Source organism: Artemia sp. Qi Xiang Cuo, chromosome 10 (assembly GCF_049724085.1).
Source record: "Artemia sp. Qi Xiang Cuo chromosome 10, ASM4972408v1, whole genome shotgun sequence".
In the NCBI taxonomy this organism is placed as follows: Eukaryota; Metazoa; Arthropoda; class Branchiopoda; order Anostraca; family Artemiidae; genus Artemia; species Artemia sp. Qi Xiang Cuo.
This window is the reverse complement of record NC_142803.1, coordinates 2,854,727-2,877,214: the sequence shown is the minus strand read 5'-3', so window position 1 is coordinate 2,877,214 and position 22,488 is coordinate 2,854,727. Positions and strand designations below refer to the sequence as shown.

At 33.0% G+C, this 22,488-nt stretch overlaps 1 protein-coding gene across 2 annotated transcripts; it reads left to right on the top strand.

The window, feature by feature from the left end:
- The first annotated feature begins 7,598 nt into the window (after positions 1-7,598).
- LOC148947361 (uncharacterized) lies at positions 7,599-21,542 on the top strand. 2 transcript variants are annotated; one of them, XM_089095810.1, is made up of 3 exons: positions 7,599-7,710; positions 12,912-13,779; positions 19,399-21,542. In XM_089095810.1, exon 3 carries the CDS (start codon positions 19,401-19,403, stop codon positions 21,297-21,299), a length of 1,899 nt encoding a protein of 632 aa, XP_088951936.1. In that variant the 5' UTR covers positions 7,599-7,710; positions 12,912-13,779; positions 19,399-19,400; the 3' UTR covers positions 21,300-21,542. The 2 variants fall into 2 exon arrangements, with proteins under 2 accessions (XP_088951936.1, XP_088951937.1); XM_089095811.1 differs by lacking the exon at positions 12,912-13,779 and having other exon boundaries at positions 7,656-7,710.
- The last annotated feature ends 946 nt before the right edge of the window (positions 21,543-22,488 follow it).

Here is a 22,488-nt window from a genome sequence, read left to right as displayed (position 1 = left end):
ATAGTCGAAAGTAATTGGAAGGCAACTAACACCCCTTCAACGCCCACCATTTCCCCAAACACATCCAATCAAAATTTTGAGAGAGACATTGTGTTCAGCATAGTTGATTGCCAGACAGAAAATATGTTTTTGAGGAGGACAATCCCCCACACCCATCAGGGCAAGGGTTGTAAGTTATGCCCTGGGGGAATGTAAGAACGATTTTGGCACAATGTATTTTTTTTGTTTAGACCAGGGCACTTCGTATCGAAGAAGTTGTTGTAGAAACTTCGAAAAGGGCTCATTCATTTGGAAATTTGAGTGGCTTGGGCCCTTTTTCATAGTCGAAAGTGATTGGAAGGCAACTGACACCCCTTCCACGCCCAACATTTCCCGAAACACATCCAATCAAAACTCTGAGATAGCCAGGATCAATCTTTTAGCAACGGATTAAGTTTTCGCGCTCCCTCAAGGCAAGCTATTTTACACCCAAATAAGCCAAATTTCATTGGTAATGCCGATTCTGGGATAGATGAACAATACTTGAGAGAAAACAATAAGGATTATGATCCTAATGTATTCTTTTTTGAATTGCCTAGTTTTCACTTAAAAGAGTATCAATATTTACAAGATGCAATAGATGAATCCGAAACACTTTATCAAAGATATGGAGGAACAATGAAAAAAATATGTATCGATGATGAAAAAAAGTGAATTAGAAAAAAAGTCTCAGTTCGTAAAAATCTACAGAAGAAGGTTAAAAGCTATTAAAGGTAACTTTGATGTTATACAACCTCAGAAAGGAACTGGAATTTACATGAAAGCAAATGATGTGATTGAAAAATTATATAGTTTGCTAGGTAGCATTGCTACTCGAAATACATCTGATGAAGTGAAAAATGAAGCTATTGACCTGCTCGATTCATTATTCGAAAATAAAAAATTCAGAAAACTGACTACAATACTATTTACAACAACTATCTCAGAATTCGAACTTATGAATAAAAATACTTTTCTAATAAATGGTTTTGATTATTATTAGTGGTAACAAAAGAGAAATCGAACAGTCTTATACAAGCAATCCGATCACGTTAGATCAAAACTGATTATGAAATAGCTTTAACTCAATGCATACTATGGTAATCATGGTGTAACATTAGTGAACAATTTAAAAATAATACGTTTGAATAAAGAGAAAAAAATAAGGATGAATGGATAAACGTTCTTATACCCAATGGGTTGTATGATGAAGAGGGTTTAAATTATTTCTTAACTCGTTATTTAAATTCATCCCTAGATAGATGCCCAATAAAAATATTATCCAATCTAGCAACAATGACATTTTTATTATTTTGGAAGAGAATTATATATTGCAGTTTAATAGTGATTTATGTTTTATTTTAGGATTTGAAAATGGAGTTGAACTAAGTAGTAAATGTAATAAAGGTACTAAAATTCCTAATATTACAAAAAATGTTGATAAAGCACTTATTCACTATTCATTAGTGGATAATTCAATTGTGAATGGGAATACAGCATCTGATGTGATATTTAGTATTGCTCCAAAAACAGAACATGGAACGTTACTCTGTGAGATTCCTATATAATAGCAATATCTTCTAACCAGTCGAAACGAATATATAAAAGGGCTAAAATTGACTATAACTGATCAATTAGGTAGGTTAATTGATCTGAAAGGAGAAAATCTTGAATATATTTTGGATCTGAAAAAAGTTTAATGAAATTGTTTAAAAAAATTTATCTATAATAAATGTTGATCTATAAGAAACAATTATTGTATACAAGACATTATAGTTGGGGTATCGGTAGTTTCTTTAAAAATATTTTCAATTTTCAATTATTCAAGACGTCCATAAAAAAAAAAAAAAAAAAAATGAAGCTCGTTCCATGTATAACCCTGTGATTAAACCTCAACAGGAATTATTTAAAAATAGAGTGATTGAATATGGAAAAGACTGGATATTTTATAATCAAAGAAAGCTAAATGATGTGAGATCTCTAAAAGATATAGTTTCAAGTTGGATGTAATGATTTTAGGGAAGGGTCTTAAACTACATCCCTTTAGTGACAATCCCCTTGTTGACACCCTTAGTGACAATCGAAGATCCACCTCCACTGTTTGAAAATATTTTAAAATTTATTTAATAATTTTTTCCTTATATGAATGGCAGTGAGTACAGATGTTGCTCCTTATTGAGAAATATTTGAAAAGTCTATTGTTGATGATTCTACAACCAAATATGAATATACAGAAATTAGAGAAAACAATGTGAATGTATCTCAACAATTAAATTATAATATAATTTACAAGATATGTAATCCTGGATTCTTCCAAATAATAGTTACCTTTATGCAAAAGTGAAAATAACACGGTCGGATGGAGCAAATGTGCAAAATAATTGTGAAGCTACTTTAACCAAATAATGGATTTAATTTGTTCAGAAATGCTGAATATATTATCAATTGAAAATGTAATAAAAGTATTGATTATGTGGGTATAACGACTACTGTTAAAAATTTATTAGAATTTTCACATGACTATAATCGAAGTGCAGTTACTAATATGTTTTGGTATGAAGATAAAGCCCAATCCGTTGATTCCTTTAAAGCAGAAAATGAGTTTTAAATCATTTTTACACCTGTTGCAGCTGGTGGTGGAACAACTGAAAGCACCTGTTGCAGCAGGCGGTAAAGATAAAGTAAATTGCTTAGATATTGATATAGATATTGAACTATCCACTACATATTAAATTATATTCAACTATTACATTTTTGAAGGACCAAATTTGATTACCAAGGACCTGTTTTCATTTTGAATGTAGAGATAGAAAACGTTCAAAATGTTCAATATTTGAAGTCAAAATGATGTAAAAGTGGGTTGAAAATGATGGATATTGATGGGGTGATCTAGGTGGTCCAGAATCGGCATTTACTATATTACTTGTGTCTACCAAGAAGGCTCTGTGATTTGATTTTTGGACTATTTTTTTTGGACTATATATATAAATATATATATATATATATATATATATATATATATATATATATATATATATATATATATATATATATATATATATATATATATATATATATATATATATATATATGTATAATATATATGTATATATAAATAAATATATATATATATATATATATATATATATATATATATATATATATATATATATATATATATATATATATATATATATATATATATATATATATATATATATATATATATATATATATATATATATATATATATATATATATATATATATATATATATATATATATATATATATATATATATATATATATATATATATATATATATATATATATATATATATACATATATATATATATATATATATATATATATATATATATATATAATATATATATAATATAAATATATATATATATATATATATATATATATATATATATATATATATATATATATATATATATATATATATATATATATATATATATATATATATATATATATATATATATATATATATATATATATATATATATATATATATATATTTCCTGAGGCCAAAATAATTTCAAAGATTTACAGAACATGAAAATTGGAACTTGGAATGTTACGACGTTAAATAATGACCATCGTATTGAAATTTTGACTGACGAATTCAGACGATTCGAACTGGACTTATTAGGAGTTTCAGAAGCTCATATCCGAGGGGTAGGAAGCCTGAAATTATGTGATATAGATTTTTTTTACTCAGGCAGGAAGGATTGGGTACATAAAAAGGGAGTAGGGCTCATGAGGATTAAGGAAGCTGCTAAGTCTTGCTTAGGCTGGGAAGGTATTAATAACAGAATATTAATTGCCCATTTTATGACTATAAAGTTCAGGGTGTCAGTTATAGTAGTATATGCACCTGTAGAACCGACTGACGGAGATACCAGTGACTCAGATGAATTTTACTTACAGTTACAGGAGCAAACAGACAGGGTCCCAGGTAGAAATATGATGTTTTTACTTAGAGATTATAACCCCCGGGTCGGTAGAAATAGAGATAGATGGTATCCTAGCCTAGGTAAATTTGATGTAGGAAGAGAAAACAGTAATGGATGCAGACTTTTGCAATTTTGTAGGTATAACAATCTAGTTATAACCGACCCGGTGTTTGGTCATGAAATGGCTCATAAGTTAACATGGTATTCACGTGATGGTAAGACAGCAAACCTTATTGATTATGCTATAGTAAACCGAAGACTGGCAAGATCAATACAGGATACTAGGGTATATAGGAGTTTTACGAATTATTCATTAAAGTGCAAATTATGTTCTGACCTTGGGAAGCCATAGGGGTTTTGAGCCCTACTCATGTTAATTTCTGCTCGTTTTGAGTTTGACTCGGGTATTTATTGTAATTTGTGTTCGTTTTGGGTTTCATTTATTTATCGAAGCTGATTTGTTGTAGTTTGACGCTTGGTAGATTATTTGATTTTATTTTTCTCATTTTTTGTTTAATGGAGTTCTTTACTTTTCTTGGACAAACTTATTTTGTGAATAAAGTTTTTTTTAATTAATATCTGTTCGTTTTACATTGACATAGTCTTTTCAGGGCAATTGAAAATGATTATTTAAATCTTTTTGTTTTTTAAGATAGTTTGGCCTGCTATTTGTATGCTGGAGAAATTATTTTAGCAATTTTTAACAACATGCACCCTTTTGAAAATCTGGACACAAATAGTAGTGTTTAATTTAGTTTCATACCCCCTCTAGTTGACCTGAAATAGAAAACTTGATATCATTCGCAAAAAAAATTGTTTACTTTCTTTGATAGCTTGGATACAATTACGCTATTTTGATTAGGTTAAATTATAAGAGCAGAAGTAGCCCCGAAAGTTTGAACATAAGACCCTCAGTCGTTCTTGGGATGCCTTATTGGGAACTAGGGCACTTGCTGAGATGCCTTATTGGGAACTAGCATTAACAGAGTGCACTTTGATTTAATCTCAAGCAACATTTAGTTTTTAAACATAATGGGCAAATGGGAGGGTGGGCGTGGAAGGGGGACTAGTTGCCCTCCAATCACTTTCGACTATTAAAAAGGGCATTAGCCCTTTCTATTTTCAATCGAATAAGCTCTTTTAGAAGTTCCCAACTCTTTCGATACGAAGTGCCCTGGTCTAAACAACAAAAAAGGAAAAAAGAATAATACATTGTACCCACATCGATATTTATCATAAAAAAAATGTCAAGCCTTCCAATCATTTTCGACTATTGAAAATGGCACTAATCTTTTTAATTTCCAATCGAATGAGCCCTTTTTGAGTGTCTACAACAACGCTTTCTATAAACACCTTATATGCCCTCAGGGCATAAATTACAACCCTTGCCCTTAGGGCTGTGAGAGGGTTGTCATCCTCAAAGACCTTATTTCCAGAACTTTCAACTACGTTGAAGAAAATGGCTATCTCAAAATTTTGATTGGATGTGTTTGGGGATTGGTGGGCGTGAGAGGGGTGTTAGTTGCCCTCCAATCACTTGTGATATTAAAAACGGCACTCAGCCCTTTCAATTTCCAATCGAATGAGCCGTTTTTTAAGTTTCTACGACAATGCGTTCTATGAAATCCTTATGTGCCCCAGGGCATAACTTACAACCCCTGACCTTACGGATGGAGGGTGTTTTCATCCTCAAAGACATAATTTCCAGACCTTTCAACTCCATTGAACAAAATGGCTATCTCAAAATTTTGATTGAATTTGTTTGTGGAAATGTTGCCGTGAGAGGGGGGTTACTTGCCATCCAATCACTTTTGACTATTAAAAAGGGCACTAGCCGTTTCAATTTCCAATCGACTGATTCCTCTTCGAAGTTTCTACTACAACGCTTTCTATAAAAAAAAACCTTATATGCCCCCAGGGCATAACTTACAACCCCTGCCCTGAGAGTTGTGGGGGGAGTGTCATCCTCAAAAACATAATTTCCACACTTTTCAACGACGTCAAACAAAATGAATATCTCAAAATCTTGATTGGATGTATTTGGGGAAATGGTGGGTGTGAAAGGGGTATTAGTTATACTCCAATCACTTTCGACTATTAAAAACGGCACAAGCCCTTCTAATATCCAATCGAATGAGCCCTTTTTTGAAGTTTCCACAACATCACTATCTATAAAAACCTTATATGCCCCCAGGGCATAACTTAAAACCCTTGCCCCGAGAGCTCTTAAAGGATTATCATCCTTAAAGACCTAATTTCCAAAAATTTTAACTACGTTGAACAAAATGGCTATATAAAAATTTTAATTGGATGTGTATGGGGAAAAGGTGGGCGTGAGAGGAGGGTTAGTTACCTTCAAATCACTTTCGACAGTTAAAAAGGGCACTAGCCCTTTGAATTTCCAATCGAATGAGCCTTTTTCAAGTTTTTACGAGAAAGATTTAAAAAAAACCTTATATGTCCCCAAAACCCTTACCGTTGAGGGCTGCGGGGGTTGTGTCATCCTTTTAGATATAATTTCTGGACCTTTCAACTACTTTGAACAAAATGGCTATCTCAAAATTTTGATTGCATGTGTTTGGATATATGATGGGCGTGGAAGGGGTGTTAGTTGCCTTCCAATCACTTTTGGCTATTAAAAAAGGCACTAGCCATTTCACTTTCCAATCAAATGAGCCCTTTTTGAAGTTCCTACGACAGCGCTTTCTATGAAAAAAGAAACCTTATATGCCCTCAGGGCATAACTTACAACCCTTGCCTTGAGGGCTGTGGGAGGGTTGTCATCCTCAAAGAAATAATTTCCAGAAACTTCAACTACGTTGAACAAAATAGCCATCTCAAAATTTTGATTGGAAGTGTTTGGTGAAAAGGTGGGGGTGAGTTGCCCTCCAATCACTTTCGACTATTTAAAAGGGCAATAGCCCTTTTAATTTCCAATCGAACGAGCCTTTGTTGAAGTTTCTGCAACAACGTTTTCTATAAAAACCTTAAATGCCCCCAGGGCATAACTTACAACCCCTACCCTGAGGCCTTGCCCTGAGGTGGCTAGGTCATGTTGTTCGGATGAAGGATGACAGATCGCCGAAGATTGTTCTTTTCGGCCAACCGTCTAGGGCTAAGCGGAAAGCAGGTCGTCCTTGTCTGGCTTGGAAGGACGTCGTAAATAAGGATATAAAGGAAATGGGAACTTCATAAGAGGGTATAAAAAGGGAGGCTTTGAACAGATTACGATGGAGGAGCAGCATGCGTAGCTGTGTTAGCCTCAGGCGGCTTGGTACTTCGGTGAGTTGTTAGTAGTATTAGTAGTATATATATAATATATATATATATATATATATATATATATATATATATATATATATATATATATATATATATATATATATATATATATATATATTGGAGTTATACCATCACTTCAGGATTTAATCCCTTCGTACACACGTACAAGAACTCTAATTTAATATTTATGAAACCGGAATGTATTTTAATTGGATCCATATCCAGTCCAACTTTAAGTTGAAATTGGATCAAATGATGTAATGAAATCCTGCTCTAATAAAAACATTCTACGTGATGAGCAAAAACAATATTTTTTAACTTTCACCATCAACTTTTAATGTCATCTCTTATGTTCGATAACGATGAACTAGCATTTCGTTAAGTTTTGGATGATTTTTAGTCTTTGATATATGATTTCTTGAGGTATGTATTATTTGATTTACTGTATTTTTATAAGTGGAGGAAGGGAGTTTCATTTAATTAATTAATATTTTGTTAAAAATGTCCCTAGAGAGGAAACTACATCTTACAGTTAAAAAAAAAAACATAATACATAATGATCTTTCAACTTTATATATTTTTATGTTATAGGGTATTTAGATAAAATTATTCATTTCATAACATTATAATGATACTCAAATTGAATCCTAGAGCCCCTTTAGAAATTCTGTCTAATTTTTCTCGCAGATAAACCCAAAATCTACAAATTTAAAGTTACTGCTAAAAAAAAAAAAACAAAAAAAAAACAAATAGGCAATTGGTTCCAAATAATTATAAAATGAATAGAATTATAACTTATTCGTTGATTCAAATTATAAAAGATAGTTTTGAAAACAAAGGAGTGGACAAAAATTCTTCCATCAAATCTTCAGAGTGGACAAAAAACTGCAGCATCAAATCTTCAAAGATTCTTTTTTGAAAATGCGATTTATTCTCAAATACTACGGAGGCAATAGATTCTCCCTTCCCCCTCAAAGGTGCCTCTGACTATAAAAAGTTGAAGATGGAGTTCTTAAAGATGATGTGGAGCCCTTTCAAAACAAGTTCAACTAGGAATAAGCAAGAAAATATCACGTTTCTTGCGTTCAAAAAAGAACACAAGGGAGCATGTTGAAGGTTTTTTTTTTTTTTTTTTTCTAATTCAGTACCGAAACCATGATAAGATAAAGATCTCTAATTAGTTTCCCCACAAGAAGCGATACATCATTGTCTAGAGCTTTTCAGTTTGATGGATATTAAATAGTTTTAAAAAAAAGGTATAAGCCGTTATTTTTTTTCACTCAAGGCTTAAAGAAATCGGTTGATCATTGAATCTGTAGAAACAGTTTCCATAAAAGTGTATTCCACACAGCTTAATACTTTCACAGCTTAACACAAGCTCCTTAGCCCCAGAGCTACTTTCGATTTTGCTCAAAATACACCCCAACATCCCCTGAAAGTTTTATTTTATCCTTAGACATTCAGATACATTGCAGATATACCCTTTTAGCATCCATATTAATTAACCATCCCCGTCAACATGCCCTGAAAGCTTCAACTTGACACTTTTATCCGTTTCTAAGATGTTGTAAATACGCTCGGTACTTATATGTTATAGCGCCTATGGTTAGTTCTTCATCCATTGACAAACTGTAGAACCAGTTTCTTTGTTAGCCTCTTTCAGCTTAGCACGAGAAAAGCAAAGAGAAGTGACAGAATCGATGGGGAATATATAATTTGGGCTATATATTATATATTTGTACATTAGGGTGGGGGTAAAGTATTTGGACAGTGTGAGGTTAGAAAACAATATGCAGAATAATTGTGCCTAACACATTGCATGCAGACCCACTAAACCTAACCCCCACTCCCCTAATGTGCAAATATATAGCCCAAATTTTTTTCTAAAATATTATTTTCATCATATTTTGTGATATTTTATTAGGAATAGTCAAAGAAACAGGTTCTACTTAGATGAAGAACTTAACATAGGCGCTATAGTATTTAACTACCACACGCTCTTACGACTCCGATGGACATAGTGTCTTCTCATTTAGTTCCGTTTTTCTAATAGCATGCTCTAAAATTTCCAATATAATACCTTTAGCTGTTTATGGGATATTGCAAGTACACCCTATCGACAATTTGGATACGCATCGAAGCTTTTGATGCATTTATTGCCCTCTTAGCATATTAAATCTCTGCATATCAAATGCATTTATTGCCCTCTTAGCATATGCCCTCTTAGCATATTAAATTGAAGTTTCAAATTAATGCCCTCTGCGTTCTTATCATATCGCTGATATTTCAGAAATATCTCATTGACAAACAGAGAGAGAGAGAGAGAGAGAGAGAGAGAGAGAGAGAGAGAGAGAGAGAGAGTGAGAGAGAGAGAGAGAGAGAGAGAGAGAGAGAGAGAGAGAGAGAGTGAGAGAGTGTGTGTGAGAGAGAGAGTGAGAGAGAGAGTGAGAGAGAGAGAGAGAGAGAGAGAGAGAGTAGAGAGAGAGAGACAGAGAGACAGAGAGACAGAGAGCAGGGAGATAGTGATTTTCGTTTAGTTTCATACCTACTTGAATTTTTTCCGATAGTCTCTGCTTCATATCTTGTTCCAGCCCTACGAAACCCCGCTTATACCATTTTGAAAACCTTTATGTGCTTGCACTATTTTAATTTATTCCAATAGTAACAGCAATATTAGTATCAATTACGGTAGAAATAATGACAAAAGTGGTCGTAAGTAACCCTGAAATTAGTTTTAGTAGCCCTGAAAATTTTACATTAATACTATAAGACTTTTCTGCGATATTACTAATACTCCCCTTTGATAACCCAAGTATACATAGTGTCTTTTAATTTAGTTCAATACCCCCATCAAAATTCCCTGAAAGCTTCACGTTAATACTGTAAGCGGTATTACTACTATGCCATTTTGACATCCTGCTAGCACATATGTCATGATTTAATTCAGCATCCCCCTCGATATTCCCTAAAAGCTTCACCTTAATAACGTTAGCCTCAGTAGTAGCATTAACCGTGGTAACAGCAGTAGCAGTAGGATGCGCATACTATCTTTTAATCAGTTCAACATTGCACTTAATATACCCTGAAAGGTTTTAATTAAATGCTGTAATCCGTTGTTAAGATATTGCTGATCCACACCTTGGACAACCTACATTCACGTTGTGTGCTTTGATTTAGTTCAACGTCCCCCTAAAAATTTCTTGATGGGTTAACCTTCATAGCCTCAGTAGTAGTGATAGTCGTAGTAGCAATGGTAGCATTATTGGCAGTATGCACATAGCATCTTTCGTTTTTGTTTCAACATCCCTCCTCAACATACCCTGAAAGTTTCTATTTAATACCCCAAGCAGCTCCTGGGACATTGTTGATGCATCCTTTTGACAACCCACATGCAAATCGTTTCTTTAGATTTAGTTTAATATATTCTCAACATTCCTTGGAATTCTCACCTTAATACCCTTAGCTTTATTAGTATTAGCATTAGCACTAGTAATAATAGTAGGAGTAGTGGTAGGAGTAGTAGTAGTGGCAGTAGTAATAGTAGTGGCAGTAGTAGTAGTAGCAGTAGTAGTAGTAATAGTAGTAGTATTAGTAGTAGTAATTGTAGTAGTAGTAGTAGCAGTAGTAATAGTAGCAGTAATAGTACCATTAGTAGTAGCAGGAGTAGTAATAGTAGTAACAGTATTAGTAGTAGTTAAAGCAGCAGTAGTAGCATGCACCCATCGCCTTTTGTTTAGTTAATCACCCCCCTCAATATGATCTGTAAGTTTCAACTCAATGCTCCAATCCATTTATAGGTTATTGCTGATACGCTCTTTTGACAACCTGCACACATAGATTATTTTGATTTAATTTAAAATTTCCCCAATATACCCTATAATTTTCACCTTCATACCCTTAGCCTAAGTAGTAATAGAAGTAGCAGTAGTAGTAAGCCCATATTTTTTCTCAGTCAGTGGAACATCCTGCTCACCAAGCCCTGAAAGTTTCAACTTAAAACTCTAAGCCCTTCATAAGATATTGCTGATATACACTCTTGACAACCTGTTTCCACCGAGTTTGTTTTGATTTAGTTCAACTTCGCACTCAACATTACCTGAAATTCTCACCTTTATAGGATAGAAGTAGTAGTTGTCGTAGTGAAAGCAGTGGCAGTAGTAATATCAGTAGTAATACTACTACTAGTAGTAAAGTAGTAGTAGTAGTATTAGTAATAGTAGCGTACACATATTGTATTTTCGTCAATTGATTAACCCACTCGTCATTCTCTTAATGTTCCAACTTAATACACTAAGCCATTTTTGAATACGTCGGTTTGACAACTTGCATAAGCAATGTGTTTTTTCTTACCCAGAAAGCTTTGCTTGAATGTTCTTCGTCTTTTTGGATGGAAAGGTCAAAGATACAACTATTTTCCGATAACAAATACTAGATGCAAACAGTGGTCGAATTACACAACTTACAGCCCTTGCCCTTAGGGGTGTGGGGGATTGCCATCCCCAGAAGCATAGTTGTCGGACCTTTCAACTATGCTGAACAAAATGGTCATCTCAAAATTTTGATATGATGTCTTTGGAGATAAAAGGTGTGTGAGAGGTGGCTAGTTAACCTCCTATCACTTTTCACTCTTAAAAAGAACAATAGAACTTTCAGCTTCCAATCGAAAGAGCCCCTTCCAAAGTTTCCTTGAAAACTCCTTCTGTATAAATTCCTTGTGGAATAAAATTGATAAATTGTACCCACTTCGTTCGTCACTTAGGCTGAGCTTTTTAGCGCTGCTAAGCACTGGTTATTATTAGGCCGAATTACTTCTTACTTATAGTTTGCTACGTTGAACTGTTTGAAAATAAAAAAAGTGTAAATGTAAAATTTATTTTTATTGTGAAAAGGAATTGTTGACCAGATTTGCGGTATTTATGGGTGTTAGAAGGAGTGAATTATTTGTCCCTATTTTCAACTGTTCAATTCTCCGTAAGTAATCACACATTATAAGTGTTTAGCACCAATTTTTGAAACAAGTTCTAATTCTAGTATAATCTTCAAAAATGATGAAACCTAAATTCGAGAATTGCTCACTTTTAGCATATTTTTAAGAATTGAATATCGTTGATGTTTTTCTTACTAAAAAAATATTTAGTGAACACTAAGAAAACTTATATTGCTCTAAGCAGTTCAACAAGATGTGTCAAAAAGTTCTGATATACCTCTAACTGAAGCTTCGAGAATTTTTTGTTTTGTTTTTTACATACTTTATTTTCTTATTAATTTGATGTCAATAGTCCACACGGGGTATCCGTACCCTGAGAACATATTTTAAATTTTTTTTTTATAATGGAATATACTTAGAACTTGTTTTAGGGAGGGAGAAGGGGGTAAAATTTTGTTCGTGAAGTTAATTTCACCTGCATTTAATAAGAATTATGGCCTAAAGTAATTTCCTCCCAAGATTGATACGACTGACATTCCCCGGAAAATATTTGCTTGAATTCAATGAAATTAGAGGGCAAGCTTCTAAAGCGTTCAGTTGAGAAACAAAAACTCTTACCCCGCTGCTTGCACCTTCGGGTTGATTAACAGAGCCACTCGTACCGTACTATAATGATGCTTATGAATTTTAAATCTAGGAATGGAACTTGTATTTCTACTTGTTGTCCTTTCCTCCATGGGAGATGGGATAACAGAAGCTTATAAAATTGGAAATTTCCGGAGTAATCTGAAGGATATCAGATCGAAGTCAAGTCAGAACACAAAATCTTTTTTAAAAAGGATGTATTTCGGCCGTAGAAACGTAGAAAGTTACAAAGTTGACACAGCTAGAAACATAAATACCAAACGGAAGCCAAATCAAGGCAAGCCGAGTGTTATAAAAAAAATGCATTCAGGCTTTGAAAAAATCGCACTCCCGAACGTTAAAAATAATCAAAATACAAGAAGTGATTTTGGTTCCGATAATTTAGGAGTGAGACCAAATAATTTATTAGCCAATAATGGTAATTACAAGCATTTAGCTTCAAAGCCTAGCAGCAAAGTAAATACACCCAAAAAACCCAAAGAAAAAACTTTTGAAACCAATACTGAAGAGTCCCTTGAAGACACTATAGAGACTTGGATGCAACAGATGTCGCTATACTTCTTTGGTTACACGAATGAAAAGGATATAAAACTTCCAGACAATTTCACCGAAGGCTACATCTATGATGGTAATTGGCGACTAATAGGTCATCAACTTGCCTTGGCTATAATAGAAAATATTATATTTACTTATATCTTGGTAAGAGGTGTCAGAATAAGGCCTAAACCATGGGTAAGGAAACTGGGTAATAAGCTACATCTGCTAAAGTTAAAGTCACATGTCAGAACAACTATTACAAAACGTGACGTAAGTGATGATCTGATGATTGGTCAAAGAATTAATGATTTCCTCACTAAGCTTCTAAGAGCTGAAGAGTGTTTTGAGGAGACTATTTGTCGACTTCTTCCTATTAATATGAGGTATGTTCAAATATTTTTAATTTATTGGCTACGTAATAACGACTTTTTTAACCATTAGCTCAACTACTGAAAATGATTGATTTTAGCCTTAAAATTTTGTTGTTAATTTCTAAAGCCTGAAGAGTACTTGGGATAGATTGCTTTTCGTGTTGTCCCTGTTAATCCAAGATACGTTTTAAATTCCTCCGCTATCATTAACGATTGTCTTAGCAATTAATTTAACTGTTTTTAATGATTAATTAAAGTAATAACCATTTGCCTATGAATTTTTTAGCATCTGAAGAGTGTTTTGAGGAGATTTTTTAAAGGATTGTTCACGTTAATTTGAGGCGCTTTCAATTGTTTCTAATTTCTTGGCTACGTATTAACGCTATTTATGTAAGTTAATTTAGCATTATTTTAACCATTTTAATAATTAATTAAATTTTTAACGATTTCCTGATTGTTCTTCTGAAACATATAATGTGTTTCGAGGAAATTGTTTGTCTGGTTATTCCTCTTATTTCGAGGAATGCTCAAAGACTTTAGATTTTTTAGCTACATATTAAAGATTTTTTAGGATTAATTAAAGTATTAGTGATTTCCGATTAGTTTCCCAAAGTCTGAAGAGCATTTCATGGAGATTGTTTGTCGGGTTGTTCCTGATATTTTATTGTATGTTCTAAGATTCTAAATTTCTCGGCGAGGTATTTGAAGATTTTCCTAATGATAAATTTAACAGCTTTTTTAACGATTAATGAAAGCATCGCCAAATTTCTAATTAATTTTAAAAAGCTGGAAATTGTTTAAGGAGATTTTTTGTCCGGTTTGCAGTATGTCCTGGTATTTTGAAGCATACTCAAATATTTTTTTAATTTTTGGCTGCGTTACAAAGAATTCTAAAGATTAAAGAGTGAAGAGTGTGTTTAAATATTTGATGTTTCACATCTACTTTTTAAGGGTTTTCTCAACGACTACTCTAACGATTTTCTAACGATTCATGAAAGTATTAACAGTGTTCTCGTTAATTGTCTAAAAGTGGATTTTAGAACATTGTTGAGACCATTTGAGAAAATTTTGCCGGATTTCAGAATGTTGCTGTTAATTTGGGGTATATTCCACTGGCTTTGCAATATAATTGAGTGTCTTTTGAAATACCTTTAGGGAAATTTAATTACTCATCTTCGAAGAAAAGTCACCATGTTGACAGCCAAAAATGACGTTAAATTTCTTATACCAAATCCAGGCATGATTTCTAGCGAATTTATATTGTATAGAAAATACCATAAATATTAGCAAATTAGATAACACATTAGCAAAATATAATAGCAAAGCCTATAACAACACATCAAAAAGATAAATATATAAATTGTGAATATATCTTAGGGTTAACTTGTGATATAATATGATTTGATTTTCTTCTAGTTATTCTTTTTTTTTTCTAAGGGAAAACCATCTGCCTAACTGCATTTAGCTATGAATAATTTGGTAATACTTGAAGAAGTATCCGCTGTATTTCTTACCATTTTCTGTAACGAAGCGTTCAAATTTTCAACAGAATTTAATTTGTCTATTTCGGCCTATCTGCCATGAAAATCTATTGAGTGCACACATAAATATGAATTATGTATGAATAAAAAACGTATATCTTTTAAATTCTTTTTAATTTAATCTGTCTGACCATCCAGCCATTTTTTTAGTGTACCAACTTTATTGATACCTAAATAAATGCAAAGTTAGAAAAAATAAATGGAATGATGTGAGTGCAATGCAGAAGAAATGAAGTAAAATTTGAATCAATTGAATCCATGCTGTCAAATCGACAGGGGTGTTACAGGTTACTGGAAACTCGTTTTGCCATGGAAGATTTTAATAGAATAATCTAGGTTCCTTTGTTTTTAGGGTCGAACAAAAACAAGACTATTTGCTTTACACGCCTTTGGTTTTAGGGTAGAAAATATTTGTGCCCATTTAGAGCTCTGAAGTTTTTTTATTTATTAAGGATTATTTGAGCACTTGAAGTGAAGTGAGAGATATAGTAATTATATAATGGAATATGAAACAAAATATGAAATAAAATGAATATATATCTTATGAACTAAGATATATATAAAATTAATTATTATATTAATTCCATAAGAAACCAACAGAAACGCCTGATGGCTACTTACCTTTTGCCTTACCCAATGGTAAGGCAAAAATTTATGCAACCTGCAAGCTATTGAGATGCTATTCTAAATTATAAGAAAACATTCGCCCCAAAAGTATCCGCAAGGGCTGGGGGAGAAAAAGAAGATGGGAGGGAGTCTAGCCCATAAAGACTTGATTGGAATATTCAGAACAAAACCTGATCTCTTCCTTGATCTTGATCCTTTCCTTGATCTCTTCCTCCTTAAAGATTGTTGAAACTCCATCCATTAAACGGAAAAATTTAACTGGGTACTTGGCTTACGGTATTGAAAACCATTTTTTCCTATAAAGTAATTATTTGAGCTTGAACTTTTTTTCTTCAAGAAAGCTGGAGGATTTCCACTTGAACGGTTGTAACGCGGAGCTAGTACAGACAGTAAAGTCAAACTTGGGCAGGTTTGAGTGTTTTAAGGAAAGTTATGTAACCAAAGCATTATAAAACTTTTTGGTACTATCCCATTTTGCGGGTCTCTCTAAAATTCAAGTTTGGTTTATGCTAATAAAATAAAATAAAATAGGATGACTATGTAATAGTGTAGAAACAAATTTGGGCTATATATTTGCACATTCGGGGGTGGGGGGTAAAGCATTACATATATTAAATACGTAACCTAATCTAACCTAATCTAGGTACCCTTTTCCGCACCTAAAGTCCAAACAACAACACTTTAAATGTCTTAAAACCACGCTATACAATATATTTCTCTACAGCAGTGTCTTGAATCATCTTGTAAAAACGGGTTTTTCAACACATCTCTCCCGCTTGACTGTCGCATCTCTTGTTTGACTTCTTGAGAGAGGCCCGCAAAATGGGATTGTACCAACTTTTCTGTAACCTTTTCATAAGCTTTATGATATCTTGCATTCATATATTAATGTGTGATGTTATATTGTTTTTTTATACAAGTGAATTTTGTATTATGTTTTGAATGCCATTAATATATCTTGTAGACTAGAAGGCTACAGCAGGAAGGCTTTCAGCAGTAAATTTCGCCGACAGTTTCAGAAACACTGTCAAAAGAGACGGAAAATGAGAAGTAACAATTGTAAATTCACAAAGCGGCTTGGAACTAATAAAACACTGTGAAACAGACAACACCTCTTTTTATTTATTTCCTTCTTTAAATATATTTTAACCTCAGTATTCGTTTAATTCTTTGAATTTTGATTATTGTTAGTATTACGCTTATGTTAGTATACAATGTTTCAACACTGATTTTTTGTACTTTAAGAACAAAACTTTTAAGTACAAAAAGGCTAGCACTAAGGATTTTTCGCTTGAAAAATCCGGCTTTGGTAGATATAAAAGAGAAGACAGAGATAAGCGATTTAACCGAAGAGAAGCAGAGCATTTACTTGTTGGAACTGCTGCAACTTAAAAATTCTTCACTTTCACACGAATACGGTTGAATTTCACACAAAAAGGTGACTCAGGTTTTGCGTTGACACTCTGGCCTTTAAAAGATTTAGGTTACGGTAGCCTTAGTCATGCTTGTTATGGCTTTTGTTAGTTTTAAGTCTGTCTTGATAATCCATTTTCATTTCTGTTGGTTTAAGGATTCATCTATAGCAACGTCTCCTATTTTAATACGAGAAATTACATGATCAATCATTTTAATTTCTGCTTAGTTGATATATCGTCTTAATTCATATATTTTATGTTTGATGCTTCGTTATTGTGTGTATCATGTGTTAATTAATTTTTATCTAATGCTCTGTCTACGCTGTTTTGGATTTCGCTTCTTCTTTGATGATAATTTCTGTTCGTTTTATGTTTCAACTGTTCAGTTACTCTGTCTACCCGTCTACCCGTCTTTGATTTTACCCATTCAGTCTACCCGTCTTTGATTTTCGTTTGCTTTTTACTTGTCTTGAAATTTTTTTTTTTATTTGGAAAACTTTTTAAAAATTGGTTTTGGAAAAGAATGATAATGTCAGTTAGAAAATATGAATATGAGCTGGAAACAGTGGACAGACGAGGAAATTATCCAAATTGGAATCATTCTAGTTTAAAAGAACCATGGAATTTTCTTCTACCCTACAACCATCCTTGCAATTAACTAAATAACATTATTACAAATTAAATTTAAAATTACAGAATAAAATATAATCATAGTTATATAATTGTTAATTTGTCTGGGGTATAAATACTTATAACCTTTATTGTAAAGTCATATCATATGACATGTGTGTGCATAGCGTTCAAAAGATGCGCTTAATGTCACATATCACTTACTTCTTCCTGATTTTAGTTCCTAAAACATTGATTCTTTTCATATTACATTCGCTAGGCATATAAAAAAAATATGTTGTAGATTGAATTACTATTGAAATAAAACGACAGACCCTCTCCTTCCCCAATATTCTGGAATACTTGAAGATTGCCACCAGCTGCATATTTCGATATCACAATAATTTTGTTTTTCGTTTTTGCCCTCGTCCCCTTCCTCCATCCGCTAGAAAATAATCTATCATCGATTGTGTGTTTCACAGGTATTTTTCAAAATACTGTCGGTCCCATCAAGTAATTGCTTAAATAAAAGAACACTAAGACCCCTCCCACATGTGGGTCTACTTCCCTCTTTTTATGGAACACTTTCTACAGAATTGATGACAGGTGAAGATTTTGATTTTTTAATGACATTCTTATTGGTTTTGCAACCGTCATGAATTAATTTGACTTTCTGGTCTTACGTTTCAAACAGTTTCATGTAACGAACGGTAAATAAGGAGTGACTCAACTCAATAGTAACCGAAAAAACCAAATTGTGATATCAACAGGTACATCAAAAGAATTTTAATGTTGATTCCAAATATGTAATATTCATTAAGTTTAGTGTTATCCATCAAAAGCTAAGAGCCTGAAAAAATTTGCTTGATTTTCGAAAAAGGAGGGGAAAATCCCAAAAAGAAAGGGCTCTTACAGCCCTTTCCCCCCAAAGTCGTCTGATCAAAATTTTGAGATAGCCATTTTGTTCAGCATAGTTGAAAGGTCTATCAAGTATACCTTTTGGAATAACATGATCCCCACAAAGTTTAGATTTTTGTCCCAATTCTTTAAGAACAACTCCTGAAACACAAGGGCCGTTTAGTTAGAATAAAACAATTTCTTAGAAATACTATAAACTTACTAAGAAATTACGAGGTATTAAGAAAGGGGCAACACCCCTCCTATGCAGAATAATTTCTGTTCATTATAACTTTTAATGTTGCTCCTTACTTTCAGTTGAAAAAAATCCTATTTAAGCATCAAGTCAATCAAATCTGAACAAATCAACACTTGAATTATGAGAACCCTGAATCCGCTCTAATCTAAAATCAATATAGACGATGGTCTTGAATATCTTTAAAATAGTTGTTGATTTTACATTTTGGTTTTGCAATAAGTTATTTTTATCCCCCCCCCTCCCCTCTGACATGAATTTGTACTTTTGATTTTATATTTTACAGGAATGCTCGGAGTTACTGTGTTTCTTCTGTTATGTATCAGAGCGGCAAATGTTAACGCTTCAAAAAATATTCCACAAACAGTTATTTCATTCGGTGATCCTGAATTCAGTGGTGGGAGAAGCTTGAGTAAACTTTTACCTGATTATATGAAGGTTAACCAAGAACTGGGTGAATCTTCTAGATCTTCTAAAAAAACAACTTTAATGTTACCAATGTCTTATTCTCGGAAAGTAAGAAAAACGAGAGACAAATGGGGCTTCAATATACGTAATTTAAAGCGACGATTCATTGACGGAAGTGTTTTTAAGGCAAAGCTTAAAGACTTTGTTTCCAATAGATCTAGAAAAATGGCAAAATCCAACTTCAGTTCTGCAAGAGAATTTGAAAATAAATTTGATCATCAGCCTAGAAGTGAACATAATCCCCAAAGGCTAAATACAGCAGTAAATGGCGGGTCGATAGAAAAGAAGACCTTGGACTACGATAATTTGGACTATCAAAGGGTAAGTTCTGGTGAAGAAAATTTGTCAAGAAGACATTTATATGTAACTCTACCAATTATGCGAGCAACAGACTCCCCTGCAGGAAGGTTGGAGCGAACAAACTTTAACTTAAATAGAAATTTAAATAGAGGTAGTCAAATGTTTTCTACAGGAAACGTATCTCACTCATACTTATCTTCAAGAATCCTTAAAGTTGCAACTCCAATAAAGCATGAACAAACGACAGTTTCAAGGAATTCAGACATATCACCAGGTGGTTTAATGAAAACTGAAAATCGTCAACCTTTCTCTCATCTTTATAATAATAATCAAATAAAAAAAATAAATCTAGCCCCTCCATTTTATCACTCTAAAACTCCAGCACCTAAATTTACTTTTGGTTCTTCAGTTTCATCAAGCTACTATCTCCAGCGTCATAGTGAAAATTCAAAGCACCAGCTTCCAGCAAGACGAAAATTGGCTGAGACATTAGAAATGAAGGAGGCAGGCTCCATCAGAGTTGGTCAAGTATATCAAACAACTCCCAGATATATACAAAGAGGAGATCATAAGAAGCACTACCAAGCAAAAGAAGACAAAGTGAAACTTCCTCCTTACATTAACCTAAACTCTGCTCAACAAAACGTCACAGGATCAAAACCGGTATTATCAAGAGTACGTAACTACGAAATACCAAAGACGGAACCGGGTAAAATATCAATGAAAAAATTAGAATTTGACGTAACACAGTCCAACAATGCTGGCACTACTCATAAGACTCCTTCTCAATTGTCTTTAGTAAAAAACAAAAAGTATCATAAAGAGACTTTAGGTGACTCAGGACATCAAAATTGGAAGTATGACGAACATTTAAAAAGTGACACAATTTCAAAAAGCGTCGGACCAACAAGTTATGTAAATCAAGAAAACAGTTTTAGAAGAACAATACCAACTAACTATTCTGATCAGGTCGATGAGTTCATTTCAGTAAGGCAGAATTATTTACAAGAAATACAAAAATCTATACAAAAGGCTATATCTGCTATTGGGGAACTCTTTGGTTTACCAGATCTACTGATGGATGAATTAGGAGAGAAAGGGGAAGTCGATGCGATCGGATTTTATTATGATGCAGTATGGGACGTATTTATTTATGTCATAGTTATTAATACAGTATGGCCAATTATATTCGGTAACAAGGCGGTTAAAGGGAAATATGACAGTTTGCCAAACTGGGTATATAAAAGTATTGAATTTTGGGAGCAAACGCTGCTACCGAAATTTGGGATTGACGTTGTCAGACGTGGAAGGATGTTGACGAATAGACATGATGAACTATTCCAACAAATGCTCAAATTGTTCGTTGAGTCTTTAGTATCAAAGGAAAAACTTGAACAGATAATTGGAAAGTATCAATAGGTAGAACGTAAAAAAAATCACAGGAGCTGAATATTGTGCTGCTATTTCATCTAAAAAGTAATAGATAGGAAGAGAGAAACAGAAGACATACAGAGTAAGACTCCTAAGACATTTCTAGAAACTTTGGACCTTTTAGCTCTTATAAACCTACTACCTAAAATATTTATTATGTTTTTTTGAGTGAAACGTTCATAAAGTTGAGTGGAACGAAATACAGACTATTTATGCTTTTTTAAAATAAAACTTATATTTGAATGTTAAATCTGAGCATCAGTTTTCTTTGGCTAGGAGTTTCTCCCTTGCTTCTAGTTCCTCAAAATTGACTCTTTGTATAATTAATTTAAGAAAAAAAACCCAATCATTTCAAACGAAAATATGGAAGATATTAAAGCTTAAACTAGGCAAAATTGTCATATAGATAAGGAGGGCGGCAACCTCCTTAGGCTCCCTCCACTCTTCAAGCTACACCTTGAGTTGTGGCTTACTAAAAATAATTACTAAAGAATATATTGTTTAAAGCAAATAAAAGTAAGTAAGGACTTCATCTTCAAATTAATGCGTCCACACTGCTCCTGGTGTAGAATTCAAGAGTGATGAAGGCTTAAATGACTAGCCTAAAAAGATGTGTTTTAACCTTTGGGTTTTTCTGGAAGCCATCTATATTTTTTAAATTGTTGTATTTCTTACCTCCTGGTAGCCTTCAATGTTTTAGTCTCAAAGAGTGGAAGCTGGAAAGGCTCGCCCTGTAGATCAGATTATATGTAAGATAACCTATATTTAAGTGAGAGTTTGGCATTGCCCTTCACTTTCAACCTTGAAAAGTATTCAAAATTTAAACCCAAATGGAACAAAAATCCCTATCAAGGAATAAATGAAACCCAGAAGCAAAAAAGACCTAAACTGAAAAATAACATCAAACAAATATAACAGATGATACTCTAGATAAATAAAATAATCTTTAAATGAATGACATTACTGAAGGGGGCTTAGACCATTTCACTTGCTGGCACAAAGGCATCACGACTGTTTGGAATGGACCTTAATAGGATTTTGTGTGCCAAAGCAATTTTGCATCTATCACAGAGTATGTATTTTAACCTTACAACTGGATAATATAATAGATTTCCTATGTGTTCTTCCCATACAAAAAACCCTTCCCATAATTTATAAACCCCCCTTAATAAGTTAT

What these genes read in the sequence shown, in the direction of transcription:
- LOC148947361 (XM_089095810.1), top strand. Translation starts at nt 19,401, where the DNA reads ATGCTCGGAGTTACTGTGTTTCTTCTGTTATGTATCAGAGCGGCAAAT.